General features: G+C 41.4%; 1 protein-coding gene and 2 long non-coding RNA genes across 3 annotated transcripts in view; 2 read left to right on the top strand and 1 right to left on the bottom strand.

Moving 5' to 3' along the window:
• Nucleotides 1–23,232, top strand: part of SNAP47 (synaptosome associated protein 47) — an 84,880-nt gene extending 61,648 nt beyond the window's left edge. Inside the window, exon 5 of the mRNA XM_065666969.1 lies at nt 23,054–23,232. Coding sequence (XP_065523041.1) covers nt 23,054–23,101 — 48 coding nt within the window. The 3' untranslated portion in view covers nt 23,102–23,232. The remainder of the gene's footprint in view (nt 1–23,053) is intronic.
• Nucleotides 494–10,787, bottom strand: LOC136008129 (uncharacterized). The gene is made up of 4 exons (XR_010609980.1): nt 10,697–10,787; nt 9,838–9,964; nt 9,248–9,315; nt 494–2,952 (listed from the first exon to the last, which is right to left on the bottom strand). It is a non-coding gene; the product is annotated as an uncharacterized LOC136008129 (long non-coding RNA).
• LOC136008130 (uncharacterized) lies at nt 3,654–10,766 on the top strand. Its single transcript, XR_010609981.1, has 2 exons — nt 3,654–3,760; nt 9,859–10,766. It is a non-coding gene; the product is annotated as an uncharacterized LOC136008130 (long non-coding RNA).
• Nucleotides 23,233–23,532: the final 300 nt, after the last annotated feature.

The raw sequence follows: 23,532 nt of genomic DNA, 5'->3' as shown, positions 1-23,532 counted from the left end.
GAGATGGGCTGAGACAGCTGGGCTTGTTCAGCCTGGAGAAGGCTCCAGGAAGACCTTGGAGCAGCTTCTAGTACCTGAAGGGGCTGACAAGAAAGCTGGAGAGGGGCTTTTGAGAAGGCCAGGTAGGGACAAGACAAGGTGATGGCTTTAAACTGAGAGAGGGGAGATTGAGATGAGATCTGAGGCAGAAGTTCTTCCCTGTGAGGGTGGTGAGGCCCTGGCACAGGTTGCTCAGAGAAGCTGTGGCTGCCCCATCCCTGGCAGTGTTCAAGGCCAGGTTGGACGGGGCTTGGAGCAACCTGGTCTAGTGGAAGGTGTCCCTGCCTGTGACAGGGGTTTGGAACTGGATGGTCTTTAAGGTCTCTTCCAACCTAAACCATTCTATGATTCCATGACTCCATGATTCTATGAATGGTTTCTTAGTCAAGACTCTGATAGATGATTTACCAGCAGCACATGTAGTTCTAAGGACTTTCTTCCTCAGAACCCACCCATGGCTAACAGGCAAAATCAAAGATTGCACCTATGATCTTCTACTGTCATATATGGAGTCAGTTAACTGGAGAGATACTGAAGATGGAAGTGAGGGAGCAGGGGGCAGGAAGGATGTCTGAGAAGCTTCATGACTTGTGGGTGGAAAGAAGAAGGAGTCAGAGACAGTGACTGGAATTTCATTTACCCAGTCAGTTACTGGATTAGGTTTCTCTCCTCAAATCCATGTCTGACCATAGAAATTGCCACACTGGGCCATCCAAAAGATCCTCCTTGCCTAGGACATCAGCTGGTCCCTAAAGGGAGGAATGCAACAACTGGACAAGTGTGCATTGCTTTTCTTCCAAATAATGCCTTGACTTCCAGTAATTCATGTCCAGAAGTAGTATGTGTTTAAGAGTTGTAGGTAAATCTGCTTTGTGCATCATGATGACTATAGGCATCCACAGATTCTTGTAACAAAGAGTTTCAAAACTCTGTGGACATGCCACATGCTGCTTTAATTTGACTCCCCCTGATTCTCGCACTGGAGAAAACCAGTAACAGTCAATTTCTTTTCACTTTTTCTTTTCTCCTCATGATCTTATAGCCCTCTATTATCATCTCCCAGCAATTCATCCTGAATGGTTCTATTGTTTTTAATGATTCCTCACAAGCAGGACGTTCCTTCTTTTTGGTCTTCCATGTTGCCTTTATCCAAAATTTTATTTTAATCTTGTCTATTAAGGTTTTCAGATCTTGTTCAGCTTTATGACCAGCAGTGAACAGAAATGCTTGACAGAGATGTACTTGTCTGAGGAAAGGTGGTGTTTTCTTTAGCCTAGTGGCCTGTTCCAATGTGTCTGCATCACACAGTCACACCTGCACTGGCATCTATTCCCACCGATTTCAGCAGCCTACTTTAATTAGATTAACAGAGCAGGCAGAAAGGCTCACCCTTTAATTTAATTATAGATATATTACGATGAGGTCTATTACTTTCCACTGTTGTTCTTTTGCCTGAAACTCTGGAGGCAGTTCTGCTGTAACAATCACAACCAAGCTTCAAGGTCTGTCTGCTCTGTGTCTCTAAGGCCATGGTATAGAAAGATCTGCATTTGCACTAGTAAGCTTTTACCTCCAGAAGAGGATTGCCACATCCTGAATGCCTTTGGGATCAGTCCCTGCAACAGATTCACAGGGTTTCCAGGAATGGTTTGGGAAGGTGATAGTTGACCAAGACTAAAACTGTGCCATGGATTGTTCTAACAGTTTACTAGTATTTAGTTGGAGCTGAGTGCCTGGGAACATTCCTTGGCACAATCAATTTGTTAAAATTGGTGCAACCATCCAGCCTTGTGGCTGAAGACTGAAAAGGTCAAACTCTTCTTGAGACCTATCAGGTTTCATTTGAAGTATGAGAAGCACAACTGTTCTTTCCTCAAAATTCCTCATGCCTAGACCAAGGATCCCTTGGTGAAGGGGCAAAAGCCTGACTATGCCCAAACTGCTAATATGTGAGATTTAATCTGATATAATCCCAGGTGCAGCCAGTGGAGAGTTTAATCAGATTATCACCTGTAAACCATTTCTTTCTTCAGCTTTGTGGCTGCATAGTAGGTCTCTGGCTGCATAGACGTTGGTTTCCAACTTTTAAGGTTATGTTTACACATTATATTTCCTCCATACCTGAGAAGTTCCCCGAATTTGCATTCTTTCATATCTTTCTCAATTCCTGATGCCACACTTTCTGTCTTCTTTTCTTACCAGAATATGCTGTATCAGAGTCCCTTTTCTGAAAAAATGCAGTGAGGCTTTAAGACCTCTGCTCTTCTATCCTTTTGGCCAACATGAGGCAGAGGTAGGAAGACATAGGACAGAATGTGGAGAATGCTGGAAGTACATTGTCACCAAGAATAGAGTTCTCCAGGCATATGCATACCACATCTGAAACAGCAGCCCAATCCTTTTTGTTGTTCAGAATGGAAGAAAGCAACACTTTTGCCAAGCAGTATACTTAAATATATTTAACATTATATTGTTTACCAAAACCCTTTCAATTGCTTGCAGTTAAAGATGAAAAAAAATCTGCAGGCCAAGCAAGCCATTGTATAAGGGAAGGACAATATTTCTGAAAAGACAGTCTTTGGCATACTGTCAAATTCATGTTTTGCACACTCAACAAGCATCCAAAGTTAATCCATCCACCAGTAGGACTGAAAAATGAGTAAGCTCCTGAGATCGTGAACTGCAAACATGCTAGGGTGGCTGAGTCCAGTAATCCTGACTTAACAACTTCACCAGCTAGTGAAAGCATGACTGTCATCAGGGACTGGGCCTAATCCAAACCCTCCTGCTAGCTAGGTGAAAGAAGACCATTATTTCTGGGAGACTTTTTGCTTCAGTTTCCTTAGAACAAAAAGGTGGCGAGGATGTTCCTGAGGTCAGGACTCAATCTATAAAAACTCCAGAAGTTTAACCCTGTAAAAAATAAATAATAAATAGAAAATAAGCAAAACTTGAACAAAAGCAGAAGGAAAATTTTCTCCAAATTTGGCAGAGGAAAAAGAGAACAGAAAGTGGAAAATACTAATAAAAGTTTTAGTTTCAGTGGACATGTGGGTGGCTTAGAGTGGATGATTCTACAGTCTTTTTCAGACAGCAGAATTTATACTAAAGATTTTCCTTTATCTTTGTTCCAACAAAGCATTTCTAAGCATGTGCGTAACTTTGTGAAGTTTTCAGCATTCTCTTCGAAATCAGTGGTACCATATGTTCCAAGACAAGCAAATGTTTAAGCACTTCAAACATTCAGAATTCAAAACAGATCGGAGACAACAAAGCAAGCATGCAATAAACACAAATGCTTAGTCCTAAGCAGAAGTTTTGAAGTATTTTATGTTTCTTTCTGTTCTTTTTCTTTCCTATGAAAATCACAGCTCTTGGGATCTGGCAATATGAGGAAAACCTCAGATTTCATTGGAAGCCAGGAGCATATTCCCAGCTCATGTAATTGCCAAGAAAGTCACAAAAATGCTACCATCAAAGACCAAAGTCTTAGCTATTTGTTGATGAAAATGTTAATGATTTTAAAGACAATCTTGTGACTTCTTAACCTGAGTGGGCTAAAACAGTGTAACTAACTGCAGAACACAGAAAACTGCATTTGCAGTTTTGTACGAGCAAAGCGCAATGTGCTTCTTCTCTTTGAGGCAAGAAAGGAAGACAGGAGCAGGACCTCCAGTTTTAGCTGTGTGGACTTGTCAGGCTCAGATATTTGGTCTAACAGGTAAATTATGCCAAACATTGTCATAGCATTAAAATATTTTTAGGGAAGCGTACCTATCTTTTCGGATAAATGCAAAAGAATATCCATTATGTTTCTTAAAGAGTAAAATATGGAATTATCAGATCCTACTTGTTAAGCTGGAACTTTAGCCATAGCAAACAAAGGGTTTGTTTGGGTGAAATAATAAATGCAGGTGTGTATTTAGGGATGCCAAGGAGACAGAAAAAAACCTATGCTGTTCATATGAAATTGAGAAAAAAAAAAAAAAAAGAAAGAAATAAGAGAACATTTTTGCTATCTAGACAGAGATTTTGAATTGTGAAAAAGAACCTTTTCCTGCCACCTTCTGGGAAATGTAATCTTAGCTGCAGTCACTGTAAATTCACAGATCTCATCCTTGCAATACCTGATGCTTATTTCTCAAAATCCTAAATATTGGCCAATTTCCAGCACCAGGAATGTCAGTGGCAGTGAGTTCTAATGTCCCAAATGGGAAACTGTGGCTTGTTCTTCAAGGAGGAAATAGTGGTGCAACTCATGGAATGTGAAAGCATCCAGGACTTTATGAAAGAGATTTGAAACTACAGATCAAAGAGCCTCAAGATTTGCAGAAAGAAAAATGATTGCAATGTGAGCCAGCTAGGGAGAACCAAGTTAAAAAAAAAAAAAAAAAAGGCTCCAACAGACATATTTAGCCTGCAAATTGAGGGAACTTGAAAATAATACGAACTTTGAAAAGCATTTATGTTAATGTCTGGGAGTATTCAGAAAATTGCGTACCAAGAGAAGACTTTTCTTTTCTTTGAAGAAAATGCAAAGCTTGCCTAAGACTGACCATCTGTGTTTAGTGTGTTTATGCAAAAGCATTCACCCATTTTGATAAAGAGGCATATATATAAACTGAAAAAGATCAGATGGAAAAGTTTCATCCAAAATTGGAGGAACAAGATTTAACTGCAACATCGTATTTGGGCTTTAGCATAGAAGTCAGTATCAGGGGAACATTGCGGTTACACAATATTTAACAGAGGTGAAAGGACAGAGAAGCATTGAAACTGGCTTAAATCTGGCAAACTTTGGAAGAGGAAGAAAACACGTGGAGACACAAAACTGAGCCTTTTGGTTTATCCCTAATGGAGATAGTCACTAGGGAATGTGTACAACTCCAGAAGTGGGAAAAACTGAGTCTGAAATTTAAACAGTTGCAATACAAGATAGCCCAGCAAGGCAGTGAGTTCATAATCAGTCTGGATTTGCAGATGGCTAATAACCATGTGATTGGTGCCCAGAAAAGCTGTGGAAATTCCTCTCAGAGATGCGGTCCATTTGAAGCCAATGATTTGTAGGCAATCTCTTCGCAGCATAAAAGTGCTTTTGCTGCCAGAATCAGGAACTGGTACACCAGGCGTGTTCAGGGATGGTTGCTCAGGAGAGCTGGGAGATGCCAGAAGGTTTCAGATTTTTGATTTTTAACTGTTAAAATTCTCTACGGCAAGTGGAAAGTCCTGTTTCCAGCGCAGTGGATGGCAATGTTTAGCTGCTCCTGACAAGTCATGTCTAGCTGCAGAAATGAATCCAATTAATTTGGACTGAAAGGAGTTAGGAAATGATTGTACAATCACCTAAACTTGCATTTTCAAGAATGAAGATATAGTTCAGCCATGACAGCTGGGGGAGGTAGGCTGTGAACAATTCCTGACTCAGAGTATCTATAACGTTCTGGCTGCTTCATACCACCTAACATTTCTTCCCTCAGTTGCTTAATTTAATATTAGGTAAATATTAATTTAATATTAGATTAAATTAATCAAGTCCTAATTAATTTTCACAGCTCACCACCTTCTGGAGAATATGAGCAGCCCCTATTTCGTAGTAAGGGACACTGAAGCACAGAGAAAAGATATGTTGCCACAGTTTATATTACAACTCACTGTCAGGACCTGGAAGAGGACTCATTGTACATAGAGGTAGTCCCAACCCTGGGTTTCATACCTGAATCACCACAGGCCAGGTGAATGTTATGGTATAATATGAATACCGTCTGTTCTGTCAAACACTCATACACATACAGAAAGGAAAGAAAATAGCTGTGGACAAGCTCAGGGATTTTAGATATAAAACTCCAGGCTCTGCTCCGAGAGGTGTAAATCCCTGGAAACCCATGCAGTTCCTCAAAGTTCATACAAAAGCTTTTCAGACCTGAATTTGAGTTTTCAGCCTTCAAAATACTGCATGGAATTCCCACATGAAAGTGAGTAGTTTCAACCATTTCAGAAAGCTCAAGTCACTCAGGTCCTGGAACAAGGGGCCCCCTCCTCTTCTCTTGATGTCACAAAGAGATTAAAGCAAGACTGCTGACTGAATACACCCATATCACCACTGCCTGTAACATGGAGATTTACAGCACTCATTACATGCCAGAGGAGTTAAAGGCCATGCACCTCATCAAGACCTGTTCCCAGTTTACAGCTGTCGCCCACCAGCTCCGCTAATGATTCCAGATAATCGCTCCTTGAATGTTCCCAGTCACCTTGACTTACTGCACTCTTCCCGTGAGTCATGCTATGAGTCTACAACATGGTATGCAGGGGGAAAAAAAAATAATCTTTCTTGCATCTGGCTTTAATTACATTCAGTTTTAATTAAGTTCTGTGGTTTTCATATCAATAATGCTGGCCTGGAAAGAATTGCTTTGCTTGGATGTTTGTTCTCCATAAGGGCAAATACTGCATTTCACTTATCCCATCCCCTGTGACCTCTGAGGGTCTTTGTCAAATGCTACTGGCATTCACCGATCTCCTGGAGGATGTGGATCATACAGACTAGACTGAGCAGTTCAGTATCCTCTTATTCATCCTAAGTCAACTGCAAAGTCCCCTCTCTCTCTGACTTTTGATTTCAGTGGGTGATAATTCCTCATCTGGCCAAAAATACCAGTTGAAGCTAATGGTCTTCTCAATGGATGTGACAGCTTAAGGGGACAGCTGGAGTAATGAGTGAGCTCCGTTGGATAGGACCATATTGGCCTGTCTGTGCATACATAGACACCACTAGCATGTTGACCTATGGCAAAGACACCTTGGTGATAGAGTCAGCATAGATAGAAAGACAGTGAAATTAAAACCTGGTGAAAGGAAATGCTTTCCCACACACAACAGAAGTTCACCAGGAAGACCACTAACACAGGAATGTAACACTGGACTTTTACCTGTCACTCCATCACTATATGTGATGACAAATATGAATGTATTAGAAGGTTTTATTTAACCTCAAGTTTGACACAATCTTTATCTATGAAAGACCTGGGTCAAGCTTTAGCAGTTACAGATTTTTCCAAAGTCTCCTCTGCAAGTGCTGGCACTGCTCACAGTATAGGAGGGAGTGCACACCAGAACCAGACTCTTATGTCCCTATACAGATTTCAAGAAGGACAATGAAACAGAGCAGACATGTCAAAGCCAGGCTCTTAAAAGTGGCTGAAGTGTAAAGAGTTGTCTAAGCTATGACTGAGAATTTACATAGCAATTAGAAAGTTACTGTTCATTATATCGGAGTGCAAAAATTGGGTGGCTCTTCAAGCTCAGGGAACTCCTTCACTTTCAGGCATCCTTTTAACACTTGGCAGCATTAGGTTCCCCAGTTGAGTTCACAAGTTGGACTCACCAGTGTTGAAAGAGTTAACATCAGTGTGACATTCCAGGACTCACCAACACTGGTGAATCCATCACCAAGTTGGACTTGATCTTAAAGGTATTTTCCAGCCTTAATGATTCTATGATTATGATTCTGATGGCCAAGCCTGTAAAGTGAGATCTTCAAAGAGACTGCATCTCACTTAAAATAAACCCCCAACCCCTTAGCTCAGGAGCTGGATAAAAGCTCAAGCTCCTGCTCCTGATCAGTCTGACCCAAGGTGTATGCCACAGATGTTGCTGGTAAGCACAATTAATAGCCATTGGCGTGGCCTGGGCCTTAATGACACGCACACAAACCCCATGGCATCCTCCAGCTGCATCCTAGCTCAGGCTGTCCTGGCACACTTCTTGGGAACAAGAGAAAAACATCATGGGGCGTGTAACCCCAACTGGTCATCTTCATCCAGCCACCTCTGGCAGGCCTCTCACCTCTGAGGCTGAAGTAGAACTCGGTATTTTGGGACGTGCCACATGTTAGTGCTGTTGATACCAAACTATGGGAAGGTGCTCTAGCATGAATTTGCTGAAGGAAACACAAAAGGGATTATCAGCAGCTTGACATGCTACCTCTTAATTAGCAGATTGCATGTTGGCACCATACTCTCAAAGCTACCCTCAGGATGGTTTTCCAGTCATCTGAAACCCTCTACAAATGTCTGGGTGGAGGTCACTGTGCTCTGTGTTACCTAGAGGAGTGAAGCAATGATCCAAGGTACCAGGGAATAAATGAATAACATTAGCATATCACCGTACAGCACAGTCTAGCACTCTAAGCAAGTGGAAGACCATTGTACCTATTAACTAGACTATCATATTATTTCAAGGACCTGTGTTTACACCTTGGTTCAGCTCTGGGTAATATAATGCAATTAGTGCTGGGATCTCTCAGAAGTTGCAAGTAATAAAGTGTCAACAAGGTGAAAGGATTGATCATTTTAATAGAAACACCTATGACTTGTTCCAGTATTTAAAGGGTGGCTACGAATAAGATGGAGTCTCCCTTTTTAAAAGGAGTCACATGAGGAAAAATGGGGGATACTGGGCACAAGTTATTCGTAGGGAGATTCCTAATTTTTCACCATAATGAGAACAAACAGCCACCGGAATAATCTCCCCAGTGAAGTGGTGGACTCACCAACACTGGACACTTTTAGGATTCATCTGGACAGGATGCTGGAACATCTAGTCTGAGTCATGCTTTCCTAGAAAGACTGGACCAGCTAACACTTGAGGTCCCTTCCAGCCTGGTACTCTCTATGATTCTGTGAATCTCTGACTTTGGGATTATGACCAATGCCGAGAACCAGGAAAAGGGCTGAAATATTAGGAACAAAGCAGAAAGGAGAAGGATAGAGTTGAATGGGTTGAGAAAACCTCACTGAACTTGAAAATAATCATGAGGGATGTGAGGGAGAATATAAAATTAGCTAGTCTAAGTCTGCAAACCTTTGTGGCTTAAACAGCCAGCAAGCAGAAAACATCTTTAAGAAAGCATCTCTAGAAAAAGAATTGAAAATGTTTAGCAGCCAATGCCAAGAGCTTGCTGCCCAAAATGCCTGGGGGAAATTCCAGGGCACAATGGCTGGTTTCAGGTTCCCTGAGCAGCTGCATTTCAGCTTCCCAGAAGAGGTCAGTCTTTCCCAAGGATTTGTGGTGGGTTACCCAGCTCTTGCAAAGTTAAGCATTACAGTGAACGATGCCTGGGTGGATAAATACAGAGAATAGCAAAGACCTGCCAGGACCCCATTTTCAGCCTCCGGTGAAATCGAGCTCATTGCAAGTGTGAACTCACCTGGGTAATTTGACAAACAATTGACCTAATGTTCCCAGGATGCAGGAATTAACACTGCCTGGAACAAGCTGGGGGATGAGATGGGAACAACATGCTCAGAAAAATGGCATAACTCAAAATTCACACTTTCCTTCAGCAAAATCTGCTTTCATAGGCATGAACGGAGAAAATCCTTTCCCCTGCTTTAATGCTCTGGTCTATTCCCAGAAGACTCTGACATCAAAGATGGGTCTTAAGAAAACATAATAAAGCCATGCTCCCTACATTGAAGTTGTGCAATTACTAAATCTGAATTATGCACCCAAGGAAAAGTCATAGCATGCTGGTCCTCCAGCTGTAAAAACACAGGACCCTTCCACCTGCACTATCAGGTAACACTTTTACCTTGTCCCATTCATGTATTTCTAGTCTTCCTATATGCTAGGCTTTCACTGTAGTCTGTTACAAGCCCCGGAGTGTAGACCTTCTGGGTTTATATTTTTATAGTCTCTGGCTGCTGTGATAAACTTCTCAACAAACCACTACTATCATGATTGCCTAAATTTGAAGAGATCCTGAAACATTTTCTCTAAAAGATCATCCCCTCTTACCATGTCTTATCCAAATTTTAGCTTGAAGGCCCCGGCAGGTGACACTGATGTTAACTGCTCCACCTGTGATTCCAGTGGATGTAATGGCTGTAAAGGTGGGCATGAAACCATGTGGACCGTGGACTTACTGCAATGAGGGACATAAAAAAAGAAGATCCAACATAAGAAACAAAGTACTGAAGAGAGGAGGAAGCAAGTGATACTCAAGGGATGCTTTAGTTGGTCGAAGCAAGAAAAACCTTTCTTGTTGCATAGTGAACTGAGCTATAAATCACTGGGTAAATAATAGTTAACAGCCATATTTAAAAAGACATTTCAGTCTTTAAATACTGGTACTAAATATTTCACCTCATAAAGACTAATGCTTTTTCCTTGATCTCCAAATCTCTCATTGACTCTGGACTACTTGCAGAACACAGCCCTTATTTGTACCCAAAGCCATTTCAAATGCAGGATCCTGCCCGCTTCCTTGTATGGGTTGGCATTGCTGGGCAACCTGACACTTATGTTACAACACAAGCTTGTCAAAATCTTTCAAATCAGGTCAAAATGTTCCAATCAGATATTTACAAAAAGCAGAGAGAAATGATTTTCCTTTCCTTTTAATGCTGTTCTCTTTTCTTCACATGTCAAAATGGCAGTCACGAAATGTTTTAATTCATTTCAGCTATTTTTTCTCCCTGGTTATTAAAGTACATTACTGTCAGAAGGGCAATATCTTGGTTTCAAAGCTTTATACATGGTTATCAGAACTGCATGAGCAAAGGCAGTAGCTGTGCGATTTCTGACTTTGTTCTGATCATGCTGTCTTTTTCCATTTCTTTGTTTGTATCATATGACAGTCTTAAGTACATCTTACCTGTATGCAACTGTGAAGACCAGCCTTCTAACATGAAATTTATCTGATTAAATCTACATCTGCACTGATACACCCGTTTTCTTCCATGTGGATGCAGCCCATCCCATCCTAAAATAGGAATAGGAACTGGATAAGAAGAGACATGCTCATTACTCATTGCTCGTTTGTAGGTTATTAGGGGAATCTGCATCAAGTAGCTCATTTATAAGCACCTGAATTTAGAGGAAATTAATCCCCCCGTAAATATTCATCAAAGCTCCGTCATTAGCAGGAAGTCCAGGCTAAACAGTAATAATTGGAGCAGCACTGTTGCAATAACCTGGAGAAGGTTTTATTTCTATGGAACTTATCTGGGGACAAAAAAATTCTATAACTCCATGAAAGCATAGAAGCACAGAATGGGTTGGAAGGGACCTTAGAGCTTACCTAGTTTCAACCCCCCTTGCCATGGACAGGAGTACCTTCCACTAGAACAAGTTGTTCAAAGCCACATCCAACCTGGCCTTGAACACTTCGAGGGATGAGGCAGCCCTAACTTCTCTGGGCAACCTCTTTCAGAGCCTTACCACCCTCACAGAGAAGAGCTTCTTCCTAATATCTGATCTAAATCTGTCTTTTTTCAGTTTGAAGCCAAATGTCCCAGATGTCTTTCTTATAGTTCTTACTTCAAACTTAGGGTGAACGAGAGCTGGTTTTTCCCCATAAATGTACAATCCTATCTCCTATGTGTTGTCCGTCTTTTGACTAAAGGGTTGACATTTCAACTTGAACCTCCTTTTCCAATTATATTTCTCCTAATCTGAATTAGATATATCTCCTGTCTTTTCCACAAACTTTCTCACAGGGAAAAAAGTTGCTTGTCTCATGTTTCTGTTTTCCTGGTAAAATGGGAAGGTAACAAGACTCTTTTTTTGTCTGAAAAATAACATTTTATTTACGTATATTGTGTCCCATTCAGATTTAAATGCCTAGGTATTAGACTGGTAGAAATCGCAAATGCAACAGTGTATTTCAGATGATGAGAAAGAAAATGCAATGAGTAAGATCAGTGTCATCAACTTTTAGGTAATTAAGCTAGTTACCCCTAGTTGCCTTTATAGTCAGTGGAAAAGATGATCACTTTTGAAGGATATGGAATGCTCTCCTCAAATACCAGTCTTAATCCATATAGGAATATTATCTAGATAGCAATATTTACGTTGCAGGAAGCTATACATGGTCAGGTAAACCCCTTCAGCAACAGGTGGATAAACAAGAGAGATTGGAGGGTAAGCAGGAATTCTTTTCATAAAAACAATTCTAACAACGATGTTTAGACCTTGAAAGTAGTGAATATACATTGTCAGTGAGGATAGTTTTGTTGGGGAATAATTTAATAGGTAGCTTGGGAAAAAGCAGTGATTCACCCGTATATTCCACACTGCCCCCAAAGTTGTTCTAGGTACATTCCAGTAAATTAAGCAGTGATTAAGACTGTGATCAAGTATGCTAAGCAATGCTAGATAACAAGCATGTGAGTCCAAAGGACAGCTTTTAAACTCCTAACCCCTTTCGGAGACACAGTCCAGAACTTTAACACATTATTGAGGCTCTGCTTACGCTGCTTACGTTTCACTGCCACATTGGTCATGTATGACCACTATGGTGGGTTGAGCTTGGAGGGCTGCAGGTGCCCACAAAACCACTCTCTCACTCCCCATCCTCAGCAGGACAAGGTGGGGAAATAACTCCTAACTTTTATTGCTGATCTCATCATATGGTATGGAATATCCCTTTTGTCATTTTGGGTCAGCTATCCTGGCTATGTCCCTTCTCAGCCTCTTGTCCACTCCAGCCTACCGGCCTTTGGTGGGTGGGTTGCAGAGAGTCTTGATGCTGTTTGAGCACTGTTTAGCCTTAGCCAAAACACTGGGGTGTTACCAACACCTTTCTAGCAACAAATGAGAAGCACAGCATTCTGAGGGCTTCTACAGGGAATGTTAATTCCATACCAGGCAGATTCTATACAGCCAATCTACTTATCTTAGAGAAGTCCATCAGAATATGCCGATGCTATGGCAACTTTTACAGACTGTGCCAAGCAGTTACTATGAAGTTTGGGAAAAGCAGTTAGTGGTAAATTCAAACGGTTGCTGTCAGCAGTAGTCCTCATGATCAAGAACTGAGGGTGGGTTTTGACTCACCTCACTTTAAATCTCTACAGCTGAATTATCCAGGGGAGAGAAATGTTCAGTGTATGAAGTATCTGATCTACTTAAGATATCAGCTTTGGTGATGAAATGCACTTATGAAATTGCACTGATGTCCAATGTAGTATGGGATTTCTGTTTAGATCCATAAACAGGAGCTGAGGGAGCAGAAAAGCTCAGTGAGACGTTTCCATTGTTCTTGAACAGAGTATTTTGATCATTTAACAGCAAAATATTTCTTAGGTAAAAATGAAGATTGAAATTGTTTTGCTCCAAGATTAAACATTCTTTTCTATGCTTTCTGTTTCTTTGTTTTTGTTTTCAGATCACAAGAGATCCTTTCTGCAAAGTGTAAGAGTTTATTTTTTCCAAAATAAGCCCCCCAGAATTCTATCACAGACTGGTTGGAAGGGAAAATTTGTGATCATCCTTACTTTCTAAATTTGATGGGGAAAACTTGCCAGATTTTAGTGAGTTTTATATAACCTACTCGGCAGCAGTTAGTAAAAGTTCCAACAACTTCTGACTCACAGCTCAGTGATCTCAATACTGCATAATACCCTTCCTCTGCAGGTGACTGTTTCAGGAATGAGTGGTGCAAGTACTGAAGGACTGATCATCTCACTTGTTTTTGTAGAACGTACATCTCTGACCACATAACAGGTAGCATGCATGGGCGATGACTCAGTTTAGTCTCTTCTGTGGATGACCCTTGTATAAGTCTTCACTATCATATAACTATAGAATGGTTCGGGTTGAAAGGGACATTAAAGTTCATTCAGTTCCAGCCCCCTGCCATAGGCAGGTACATCTTCTGCTAGAGCAAGTTACTCAAAGCCCTGTCCAACCTGGCCTTGAACACTGTCAGGGATGGGGCAGCCACAGCTTCTCTGGGCATCCTGTGCCAGTGCTTCACCACCCTCACAGTGAAGACTGTTTTTGTAATATCTAATCTAAATCTCTCCTTTGTCAGTTTATATCTTTTTGTTTAAATAGTTACAGTTTATATTTATATCATATACATGATAGTTAGTTTATATGTTAGTTAATTTCCATCTAACCCCAAGTAATTAGTGAGAAGCAAGAACACTCAGACAGGTTACTGAAGTTTTTCTCAGACGAGCAGTTACTTTCACAGTTAGTCTGGTTTCAAGGCAAGTTAGAATCAGAAAAATTAAAGCCAAAGTGGTTTGTTTCCCCTCCATCTTAGCATTCCATGTCAACTACAAAGGCTGTGGTACCTAGTTTTCAAGATGAGGAAGAAGCATTTCGGTCGTATCCTTGATGTTGGCTCCTGCTAAGTCTGTATCAAAGGCCAAAGAGCTCTGTAATATTCCTACAAGCCTCTGTGCCAGGTGTGCCATGCATGTGGTGAACTTTGGGTCCACGTTTTCCCTTCCCCTTTATTTTGTCCTTGCCACAGCTTGTGCTCTCTCTACTTCTTCCAGGGTAACCAGCGCCTCACCCCACTTCAGATGCAGCTTGGAAGTAAGATTTTTAGTTCTTTCTTTCTGGTTCTCCATAACCCCTCAATTTATTCTTTTTATCTTCGCACCAAAAACAAGTTACTCTTTTTTTTTTCTCTTCCTTCCTGAAGAAAATTATTGATTGGAAATATAAATACTGTGTGTCACTACCCTTTGCCCCCTTTCCCCCATCCTGCTTTCTCTTCCCCCACCATCCCAGCTCTTCAAGTATAAATCATTTTCTGTGGTCTGCAGCTCAGCTGGAAAAACTAACAAAATGGGTCTATAATGTCACCAGCATCTAATTTGGTGGATTTATGGGGTCTGGCCTTAAGCACTTGCTGCTTTACAACATGTGAGTTCACTCCTGCAGGAACTCCCTCCAGACTACAGCTCTTTATCCTCGACTGTGGCTGTCCACAGTCTCTAGAGTTTTACAATGGGCAGATCCTTCTTCCCTTGGAAAAAGGAAGCTCTCCTTTCTGCCCCACCCATTGCCCCTGCTTGATGGGCCCAAAAGAAGACCACAAAACAGTCTGGCAGCCAGGAAGGGCTTAGCATTGGTGATGTGCTGGTTGCAGCAGGCAAATGTAGTTATCAAGCAAGGCATGTGTGTTGAGGTTCACATATCGAGCAGAAGTCACATGGCTGGCTCTCTCTTTGGCCTCCCTCACACAGAGGCTTGTTCATAATTTTTTTACTTCTAATTTTAATCTTTTTAGGTGTTTGGCATTGCCAGATACAGAATTGCCAAGTAGAAGCAATTGTTTTACTGAGGGCACATATGTTTATGAAGTCCTGCTTTCAAAATACACCTTCTGGAAGGTGTTGCACAGCTTGACCTAGGCATGGGAAGCACAAGGTGTATAACCAAGTAGTGGCAAACATCCCTCAGCTGAAACCTTTCTGTCTGCAGTAGCACTGTGACAATCTTCCAGGAGCAACCTGTCGCCTGGAAGACCCAGTGTTGGTGAACATTAGCTCTAATAGTCCATCAACACCCCTGCTTTTGACCCAGAGGAACTAGCTTAAAATTTGTTTGAGCCAATCCATGCATCCAAGCCAGCTGCTGTTCAATGACAAGCCTATGTTTAGGTCCCTGATTCTGTTATCAAACATAGACCTCATGTACATGGGACTGAGACTCATGGGACTGCCTGTAAATTTGGGTTTAGGCCCTGCCTGAAAATAGCTGGCACTCTCCTCTTACTCAAGTTAGGTCCATAACCAGCTTGGACCTGGTACTATTCTTGGGATAGTAACTCTCACAACTCAAAGCGTTGAACAAGAGCAGGGAACCCAGAGTGACTTTGCCTGGACCCAGATGGCAGAACTGCTGTGACAAGTGGAGTACAGACACCTGGGTATCTTTGAAGGAGCTCAGCTCACAGTGGCAATGATGGGGTGCTGGCATTAAATTCACTGGTTGCAAGCTGCCTCTGCCTGGGTGAATGCTCTGGAGGGGCATCTGCATGATGTATATGATATTTCAAGTGCAGGACTGAAACCAAAGTGGGTCTGGAAGCAGGAGAGCCATGTTGTCAGTATTTTCAGCTATCTTCTCACATCTGTGACTGCAAAATCATGTGTGTATGTGCGTTTGTACTTACATATATAGGTATTTATATCCCAGGTATAAAACCTATGATAATTCAAATATCAGGGTCTGAAGTGAACTGTTGGCTCTCTTTCCTATGTTTTCACCTACATATTTGCAATCTGGACAAGGATCTGTTTTCCAGTATAAACATACTTTTGGATAGAAGTATGCTCTGCATCGTGGGTCAGGAAAGGGATGACAGATCTGATTTGCATGCCATTTCCCTTGCCTTAGTGTATTAAGCAGGTTTCTTCTCTGTCTACCGCCCCTTCTCCCTGGGGCATCACATCTCATGGAAACCAGTGTGATTTTTGTGGAAAGCTGGGGAGAAGGCTGTCTTTGGGGGGCAATCTGTCCTGTAGTTAAACTAAGCATGGCATGTCTTTGCCTTGAGTCCCTGCACGTATAGTTGAAGGGATGTCTCATTCAGTCTCTTGCTGTAGACACTGATAAGATATGGGTTTAATACACAGCTTTCCCCACCCATGAGGACCTGGATGCAGGTCCTCACTGAGCCTTGATCAATCAAGTCTAGCTGCTCTCACCACCTTCAGGAGCCTATAAAACTTCCCAGTTGCATGAGAAAGGGAGTGTAGTGACCCTCAAATGATGGGGAAACTGAGGAATAGATTGTGTATGGGACCATATCCAAAATTACACCACAAATATCTGGGAGACCCTGAAGGAAAAGCCAGATCTGTGGACTCTCACCAATTTACGTATGCATGCAAACCTCAAAGACCATCCGGACTCACTTCTGAAACCCACAAAATGCCCACAGCTCCTGTCGCTGTGCCAACACCATTCTGAATAATTTTACTGATGCTGTTTGCCTTTCCTATCATGCTTATTCCTGAGGGAAAAGATGATCTTATGGTGAGGGCATTAATCTAAGATTCTTTCTTTCAGTGACAATTTTTAGTAGATCTAATAAAATGCTTGTCAACATTAATTTTTGCTTAATGTAATACATTCAGATTTTTTACTATTTAAAAAATGTCGTCAGAATATCAATTGTACTTTTTTTTTCCCCCTATTTACAGGAAGGAATGTTCTTGGCTTTGTTTACCTGTCAACTTCTCTCCCATTGAAAAACACTTAGAGTTGGAATTCAGAAAAAAAATACATTAATTGACAAATAAACTTATTTTTCTTTCCCTCCGAAATGTTAGTTACTCCGTACAAATAGTTTTTATTACTTGGGTTCTTACCAGACCTGTTCTCATCACAGAACAGTTGCTCAGACAGATGAACCCATTAGAGGAAACAGCACTGCAATTTTTATAATAATAAAGGACTCTCCCCTCAGCTTCACAATTTCTGCCTCCATCAGTTCTTAATAAGTGAAAAGAGATACCACCATTTCTCTTTCTGGTGATACAGGCAGCAAATGGTTCAATTTGTGACTGGTAATACTGATGTCATTTAAGCAGCTGCCTCTACAGAAGCCAGGCTCTTGCAAATAAGTAACCTTTCTGTCATTCTTTAGAAGCTCTGGAAAGCTTTTTAGAGCAGTAAGGAGCAAAATTATTGCAACAGCCATGTCTAGATAATAAATTGCCATTAGAGTCTCTCGTTGCTGAGTCTCAGATTGTTTAACAAAATTTAATTCTGCCAAAAGCTGTGAGAAAGTTATTACTTTCTGGTACCTTGAAAAGGGGAATTGTAATAATGAAGTGAGATTCATCCTGCTTAGGGTCAGTCATCTCAGAGGTCCAAGATAAATCTGAGCTATCTGTAGCCAAGGGACACAGGCACTTCCAGGAGATGATTTGCCTCATCTGCATTTAGGCAAGATGCATCCAAACTCTGTGGGTCTCTTTTTGACTCCCCAGAGTGTAGAGGGAGCCAAAAGGACTGGCTTAAACTGTCTGCCTGCTTTAGTTGGCTAAAGGTGGTAAGATAAATCCAGTGCAAGGTGTCAAGGAAATAAGGGGCACATTGAACGCATTACCTCACCTCAGTTAATTGCTTATTTCTTAGGATATTTTCCTTTGTCCTGCCCCTGTTTGAGGGAGGATACTGCAAGCAGGTTCTTCATTAGTGGCCAGTTGTTGACCTTACAGCTGAAATGAAGTTGTGGCATGGGAGCTACCAGCAATAAGACCCAGTTTTATGTGTCAAGCACACAGAATTGCACTTGCTGAGGCTTGTGGCGTTGATTTGATAGATCCGAACTCCTCCAGAGCTTATGGAAGTAACTTCTGCTGTTGCCAAGTCTGTGGGGCTTCAAGAGATGGACTTGCTCTTTCAGAGTCTTTTATGTCTCTGTGATGATCAGAAAGCAGGAAGGAAAGACCTCAGAAGTGAAATCGTCTCAACAAATCCCTCAGAGACATCCTACTCCCTTAGCAGTCCTTGCAGCAGTGGCATGCATTTTCCTGTCAACACCTTCAGAGAGAAATCTGAGCCCCGGTGTTTAAAGCCAGATGCTCAGCTTCCTTCCCTGCCTGCACACATGCCAATCTGTTAGGCTGGCCTCTTGCCTGTTCCCAGGTGGTGTGCCAGGATCAACAAGACCCAGATACTAAGGAGAAAGATGTGGCCTAGGAGAGCCTCTTGAAACCTTCGTGCTGACATACCCTCTGAAAGAGGATCCTTACAGTGATGACTCTTAGCAAATGGGTGCCCCATGCCTCCTGGTAAGGAACATGAGTGCTTTGCCAGCTAGATGTCTGGCCTGCTTTGCTATTTTTGAACTTAGCAAGGGCCCACATTGGAGGGGAAGGCCAGGCTCTTTACCATGTTTGGAAGAATAAAGTCTTGGGACCAGACACTGTGCTACTGGACTGTATTATGGTCAAATGGCTTCTTTCAACCTATGTGTGCCCAGCTGAGACACTGACTCAGGACATGAGTCCCATCGCTCCTCTATCACTGGACTGCTCTTTAGCCTTGGTCAGGTCACTTTGCTGTGCTTTCTTTCATACCATTTGTCTTTTTAGACAGGGTAGCAGATTTCAGATACTTTTTGTCTCTACAATAACTCACCCAGTAAGACGTGGATCTTAGCTGGGTCTCTGACGGGCTCTTCCAAGAAACAGCCCATAGAAAATACATATGTATTGGCAGACTTTGTATTATGAAGGAGTCCTAGCCCCAGCTAACCAAAGTCACTCACTTGTGCACACACTCCAGAAATAAATGCAGGAGAAAAGAGGCTCATGTAGCCCAGCAGCCTGTCTCTAAGATTCATAAGCAGTAAAATGCTAAGAAAAGTTGAATTGCAGAAATCATTATGGTTCATGTTTTGAAAATGAAAGTTTTAGTGACTTGCTGGCATTATTATATTTGCTGTCCCTGATGCACTCACCTTTTGGGTGTTTGTCTATGCTTCTTAGGAATTTTCTTCCTTCTCCCCCCCCCCCCCCCCCGACCTTCAGGAGGTCCTGTATTTACAAGTGCCACAGTTTTCAAAGACCTGTAAATAGCTCTGTATGAGTATGAAGTAACCTGCTTTCAAAGTGATTTTCCTTCCCTGCTAGCTTCTCATGGTAAATGTAGGAATCTCCATAAGGTAGACTAGAACTTTCTACTTCGCAACTAGTGTATATGAAACTCAGACTCATATTTGCTTTGGGAAAGATGCTGCATGGGAGATAAAATTCTGATGAAGATGACTGCATTTGAATAACAAAGAGGTTATTCATGACAATGCCTGATTAAAACATCAAAATAGAAAGGGAAGAGTGTAAATGGAATTCACAAGGCACCAAAACCAAAGGAAGAGACAACTTCATGAAGATTTGAAAACGACAGTGTCTGGTCTGCTAGGTTTTCTGTAGTCATTTTGTTGGGGCACAGTAAGGAACTACACCTTTCAGTATGCTGGCTTTACAGTAGACCTAAAAAAACAAGTAGTAAGATCTGTAAGGAGCAAATGGAGAGCAGAAGAATGCATTTACAAGACTGCTATATTATTCTTTCCAAGCTGGAAATCATGAGCTCAGGTACCTTCCTGAATTAGCAGCTTCATCTTTCTGTGTAGGGTACATCTCACCAAACTTCAGCTAAACTAAATAGATTACTTCCAAGTAGTTGTCCAGTCGTTGCCTGTGCTTAATAAAGAATGACACCTGCAGGAGATAAGTACCCCAACAAGGCTCAAACGCATCTCAGAAGATGGGATGAACCAGCTGTCATCATATGAACTGACTTACAGGGTTTCAAGATGTGGTACTTGGGATGTAATTTTCTTAAGAAGGTGTCCAGGACATGACCATTAATTTCTCCCTGGACTTTTGGGGAGAGAGCTACTCCAGGGAACTTATCTCTCTTCAGGAATTGCAAAGGGAGCCTGAGGTGATTAGTTCAGTATTTTTGTAGATAACTGTATCATGAATCTCATCCTTTTACAATTCAGTTCTGCATCAGAAGGAAGGGACTCAAAGAGACAGACCCCTGCCTACACCAGGCAATCCTATGTTGCTCAAAACAAGAGCTCTCTCTTACCAGCTATTTACAACCACTAGATGGAAGTTTACTGGGAATACTAGCCTCTGCTCATCTTCTTCCAGACAATCTGAGACCTCTTTCTATTGAATTATTTCTGGATTTCTGATCAGTGTTTAGGGTTTCTGTTTCTCATCAACTGCGTATCACAAATCTGACCAGATAGTTGGCTTCCTTTTAAAAACATTTCCAAGTAAAAACAAAATCTGAAGCTTAATTATACAGCAGTAAATTACCCATTGAAAACTTCTGTTCATGAAAAACAGAGCAATTTCATCTACCAACACCACCACCTCCACCCTTGGAATAAATCCTGAGAAATATAAATAGTGAAAAGCCAAAGAATTAAGGGGGATGCTAAACAGTGGGACTCTTGTTCTGTAACACTGAAGTGTAAGAACTGAGGAGGGTGAGTCTGGCTGGGTGAATCATGAGTTGACCATGTTTTACTTACAGTCCATTCCTTAATGTATAATCTCATTGCCTTCAGATGTGAGACTGTTCGCCTGCAGACAATCGATCAAGGAGAGAATTCAATGCCTTGGGGTTTTACATGAAAAAAGTGACATACAATAAATTGAACATCTCTTAGATATACCAGTTAGAGGGTGAACTTTTAATTAATACTGTTTCATAATAATGCTATAGGCCAGAGAAAGGTAGCATTTGTTACACCTATACCAATTAAATACTTACAGGGCTACTGTCTGGCAGTGAGGCCAGCTTGGCTAAAGTAGGTGATGCCCGTACTATTAGAGTGTCTTACTTCTCAAATTAGGATGGGGTCATGCAAGCAGTAAGTATGAAGTGGTCCTTATCTCACACTAATTTCTATGACTGATTTAAAATCTTTTCTCAGTGTTTTTGTATGGTGCTGGGCCCACACAGCAAATGGATTAGCTTACTGCTAGCCAGGCTCCAGTTTCACCTCCAACTGGCATGGAAACTCAAATTAGAATATTAGATATGAGTTCTGGATCTTTTTCTTGATAAAACTGGGGTATGATTCAACCACAAAGTATCTTGGTTTATTGAAAATACTTATTACAGGATTCATCTTCTTAACTTCAACCTCTAAAATGTGTGTGTCTTGAAGAACCTATATATTCAGACTCCCTTCATTACTGATAGTGAAATGAATATGCAGATGGAAATTTGTCCCACCAGTGATGGTTTAAAAAATGTATCAGCCTCACTTGTATTTATGTCAAGAAATGAAGCATTGCAATGTTTTCGGTTTGGGCTTTGGGGTTTTGTGGTCGTTTTTTTGTTTTTTGCATTGGTTGTTTATCTGGTTTAGAATATAGCTATCAGAGAAGAGAAGCATAGGTCAGTAAGCTGAGGAGGAGACCACAGAGTAAGAATGGTTAGGGATATTTAAAATCAATTTTGACTTCTGACACCAATAAAAACATGGTTGATTTAGTAAAATTTTGAGTGATAAAATAATAAATTAGTGATTTTAAATTCTTGAACACATGGAATGGGTAGTTACTTCTGCTACTATCAGTGTCTCCATCTTAGTAAGCCACCCTGGGTTTCCTTTACAGCCGATAAATGCCAGTTAGCACAGCTACAGAAATAAGGATATGCTTCTTGGAAATTATCTCAGAAGACTGCTAGTCCAACCTATCACTCAAAACGGGAATAGATAATGGAGTTGTTGGTATTGTCATTGGACATATCATCAAGGTCCAGAGTAAAAGTTAACATGGGAGAATCGCAGGCTTATACAGATGAAGTTTATGTGTGATATGATGTATATGTGATACTCAGATGCACTCATCTTACATAAGGGTGAATAAAAACCAAGAATTTGGGCTGAAAAGTTACACAAACATAGTGCATATCAAAACACTTTGCTCCAGAATTTATTTAGCTGCTTTTTAAACTAAGTTAGGCTCTTTTCCCCAATTACTCTCACAGAGATGCTATTTCTGAGTGCCTTCTTTGACAACTGGAAAACAGAAGCAAGGAAAAAGAAAGCCCATGAGGCACTGCAACTGTGCATGTTTACCAAAATATTTCCATTTTGTATCACTCTTACAGTTAGGTTAAAATACTTTCCCCATCTTCTCTCCCTCCCTCTCCCCCAGGAAGTAGGCGCATTTCACAAGTCGCAAAACCAGAATACAAAAGCCCAATTTCCCATTAGGAGTCAGTTTTGATGGAGCATTTTGCAAAGCCACAAAACTGTAGGACAGAATCTGTGTTTTTTTCAAAGTTATAGCAAGCACAATAAATAACAAAGACAAGAGACAAAGACAAGCGGCACATCTGACCTGCCCTGTGCCTGCTCTTGACGAGGTTTTGTCTAGTCTGACCTGTCCACACAGCCTTACTTCACAAAGCTGAAATGCCTACCTCCCATCCTTTCTCAGCAGTGCAATGCAGATCCGAACAGGCTGTTACTCTTTTCCCTTTCATGTTGATGAGAAGGGCAGGTCGGCGTTAGTTATCCCTCTGCAGCTCTAGTTTGATGCCTTGCTGAAGGGTGATAACATTTCACTGCTGAAAGGCAGAGGGGTGATTAGCAGGGGTATAATGAAGGTAAGTGTGTGGTAAGGAATGCTTCAGTGCAGTTGGTCACTGATATCCTCAAAGCCTCTATTGTTGCTCTTGCCAAGGCTAACAATTTGTCTCTCTGAAGTATACAGATACTGATCTTTTGCCATCTTACTGGAGAGCCATCCCATGAGACTGCCTGAAGAAGGAGATATAGATCTGCCTCCACGACTCCTTCAGCCTGCTGGAACAGCTTCAGAGGGCATCAGATGTCAAAAGCAGCATAGAGCCTCTCTGCATCTCTGCATCTTGTCAGCTACAGGGTCCAAACAGGACTCTTGGGGTTAAGTTATGCAGGTACTACATAAAGATGCCAAGCTTCAGGTTACAGTGATATCCCCAGTAAACCCTTCAGGTAGAACTTTTTTAGGGAATTCCTCATTCTGAGTTTTTTCTCTTTATATAGTGTAAGCCAACTGAGAGTTTTAGAGGTCTAATTCACTATGTAATTGTCCAGGTTTACACTGCCTGGCTTGCTCTGACTTGGGCAGGATGAAACCATGGACAGACTGGGGAGCCTGAATGATCTTTGTGCTGATCCCATTTGGTCCAGCAAAGATTCCA

Source organism: Lathamus discolor, chromosome 2 (assembly GCF_037157495.1).
Source record: "Lathamus discolor isolate bLatDis1 chromosome 2, bLatDis1.hap1, whole genome shotgun sequence".
Taxonomy (NCBI): domain Eukaryota; kingdom Metazoa; phylum Chordata; class Aves; order Psittaciformes; family Psittacidae; genus Lathamus; species Lathamus discolor.
This window is presented reverse-complemented; position numbering and strand designations above follow the sequence as displayed.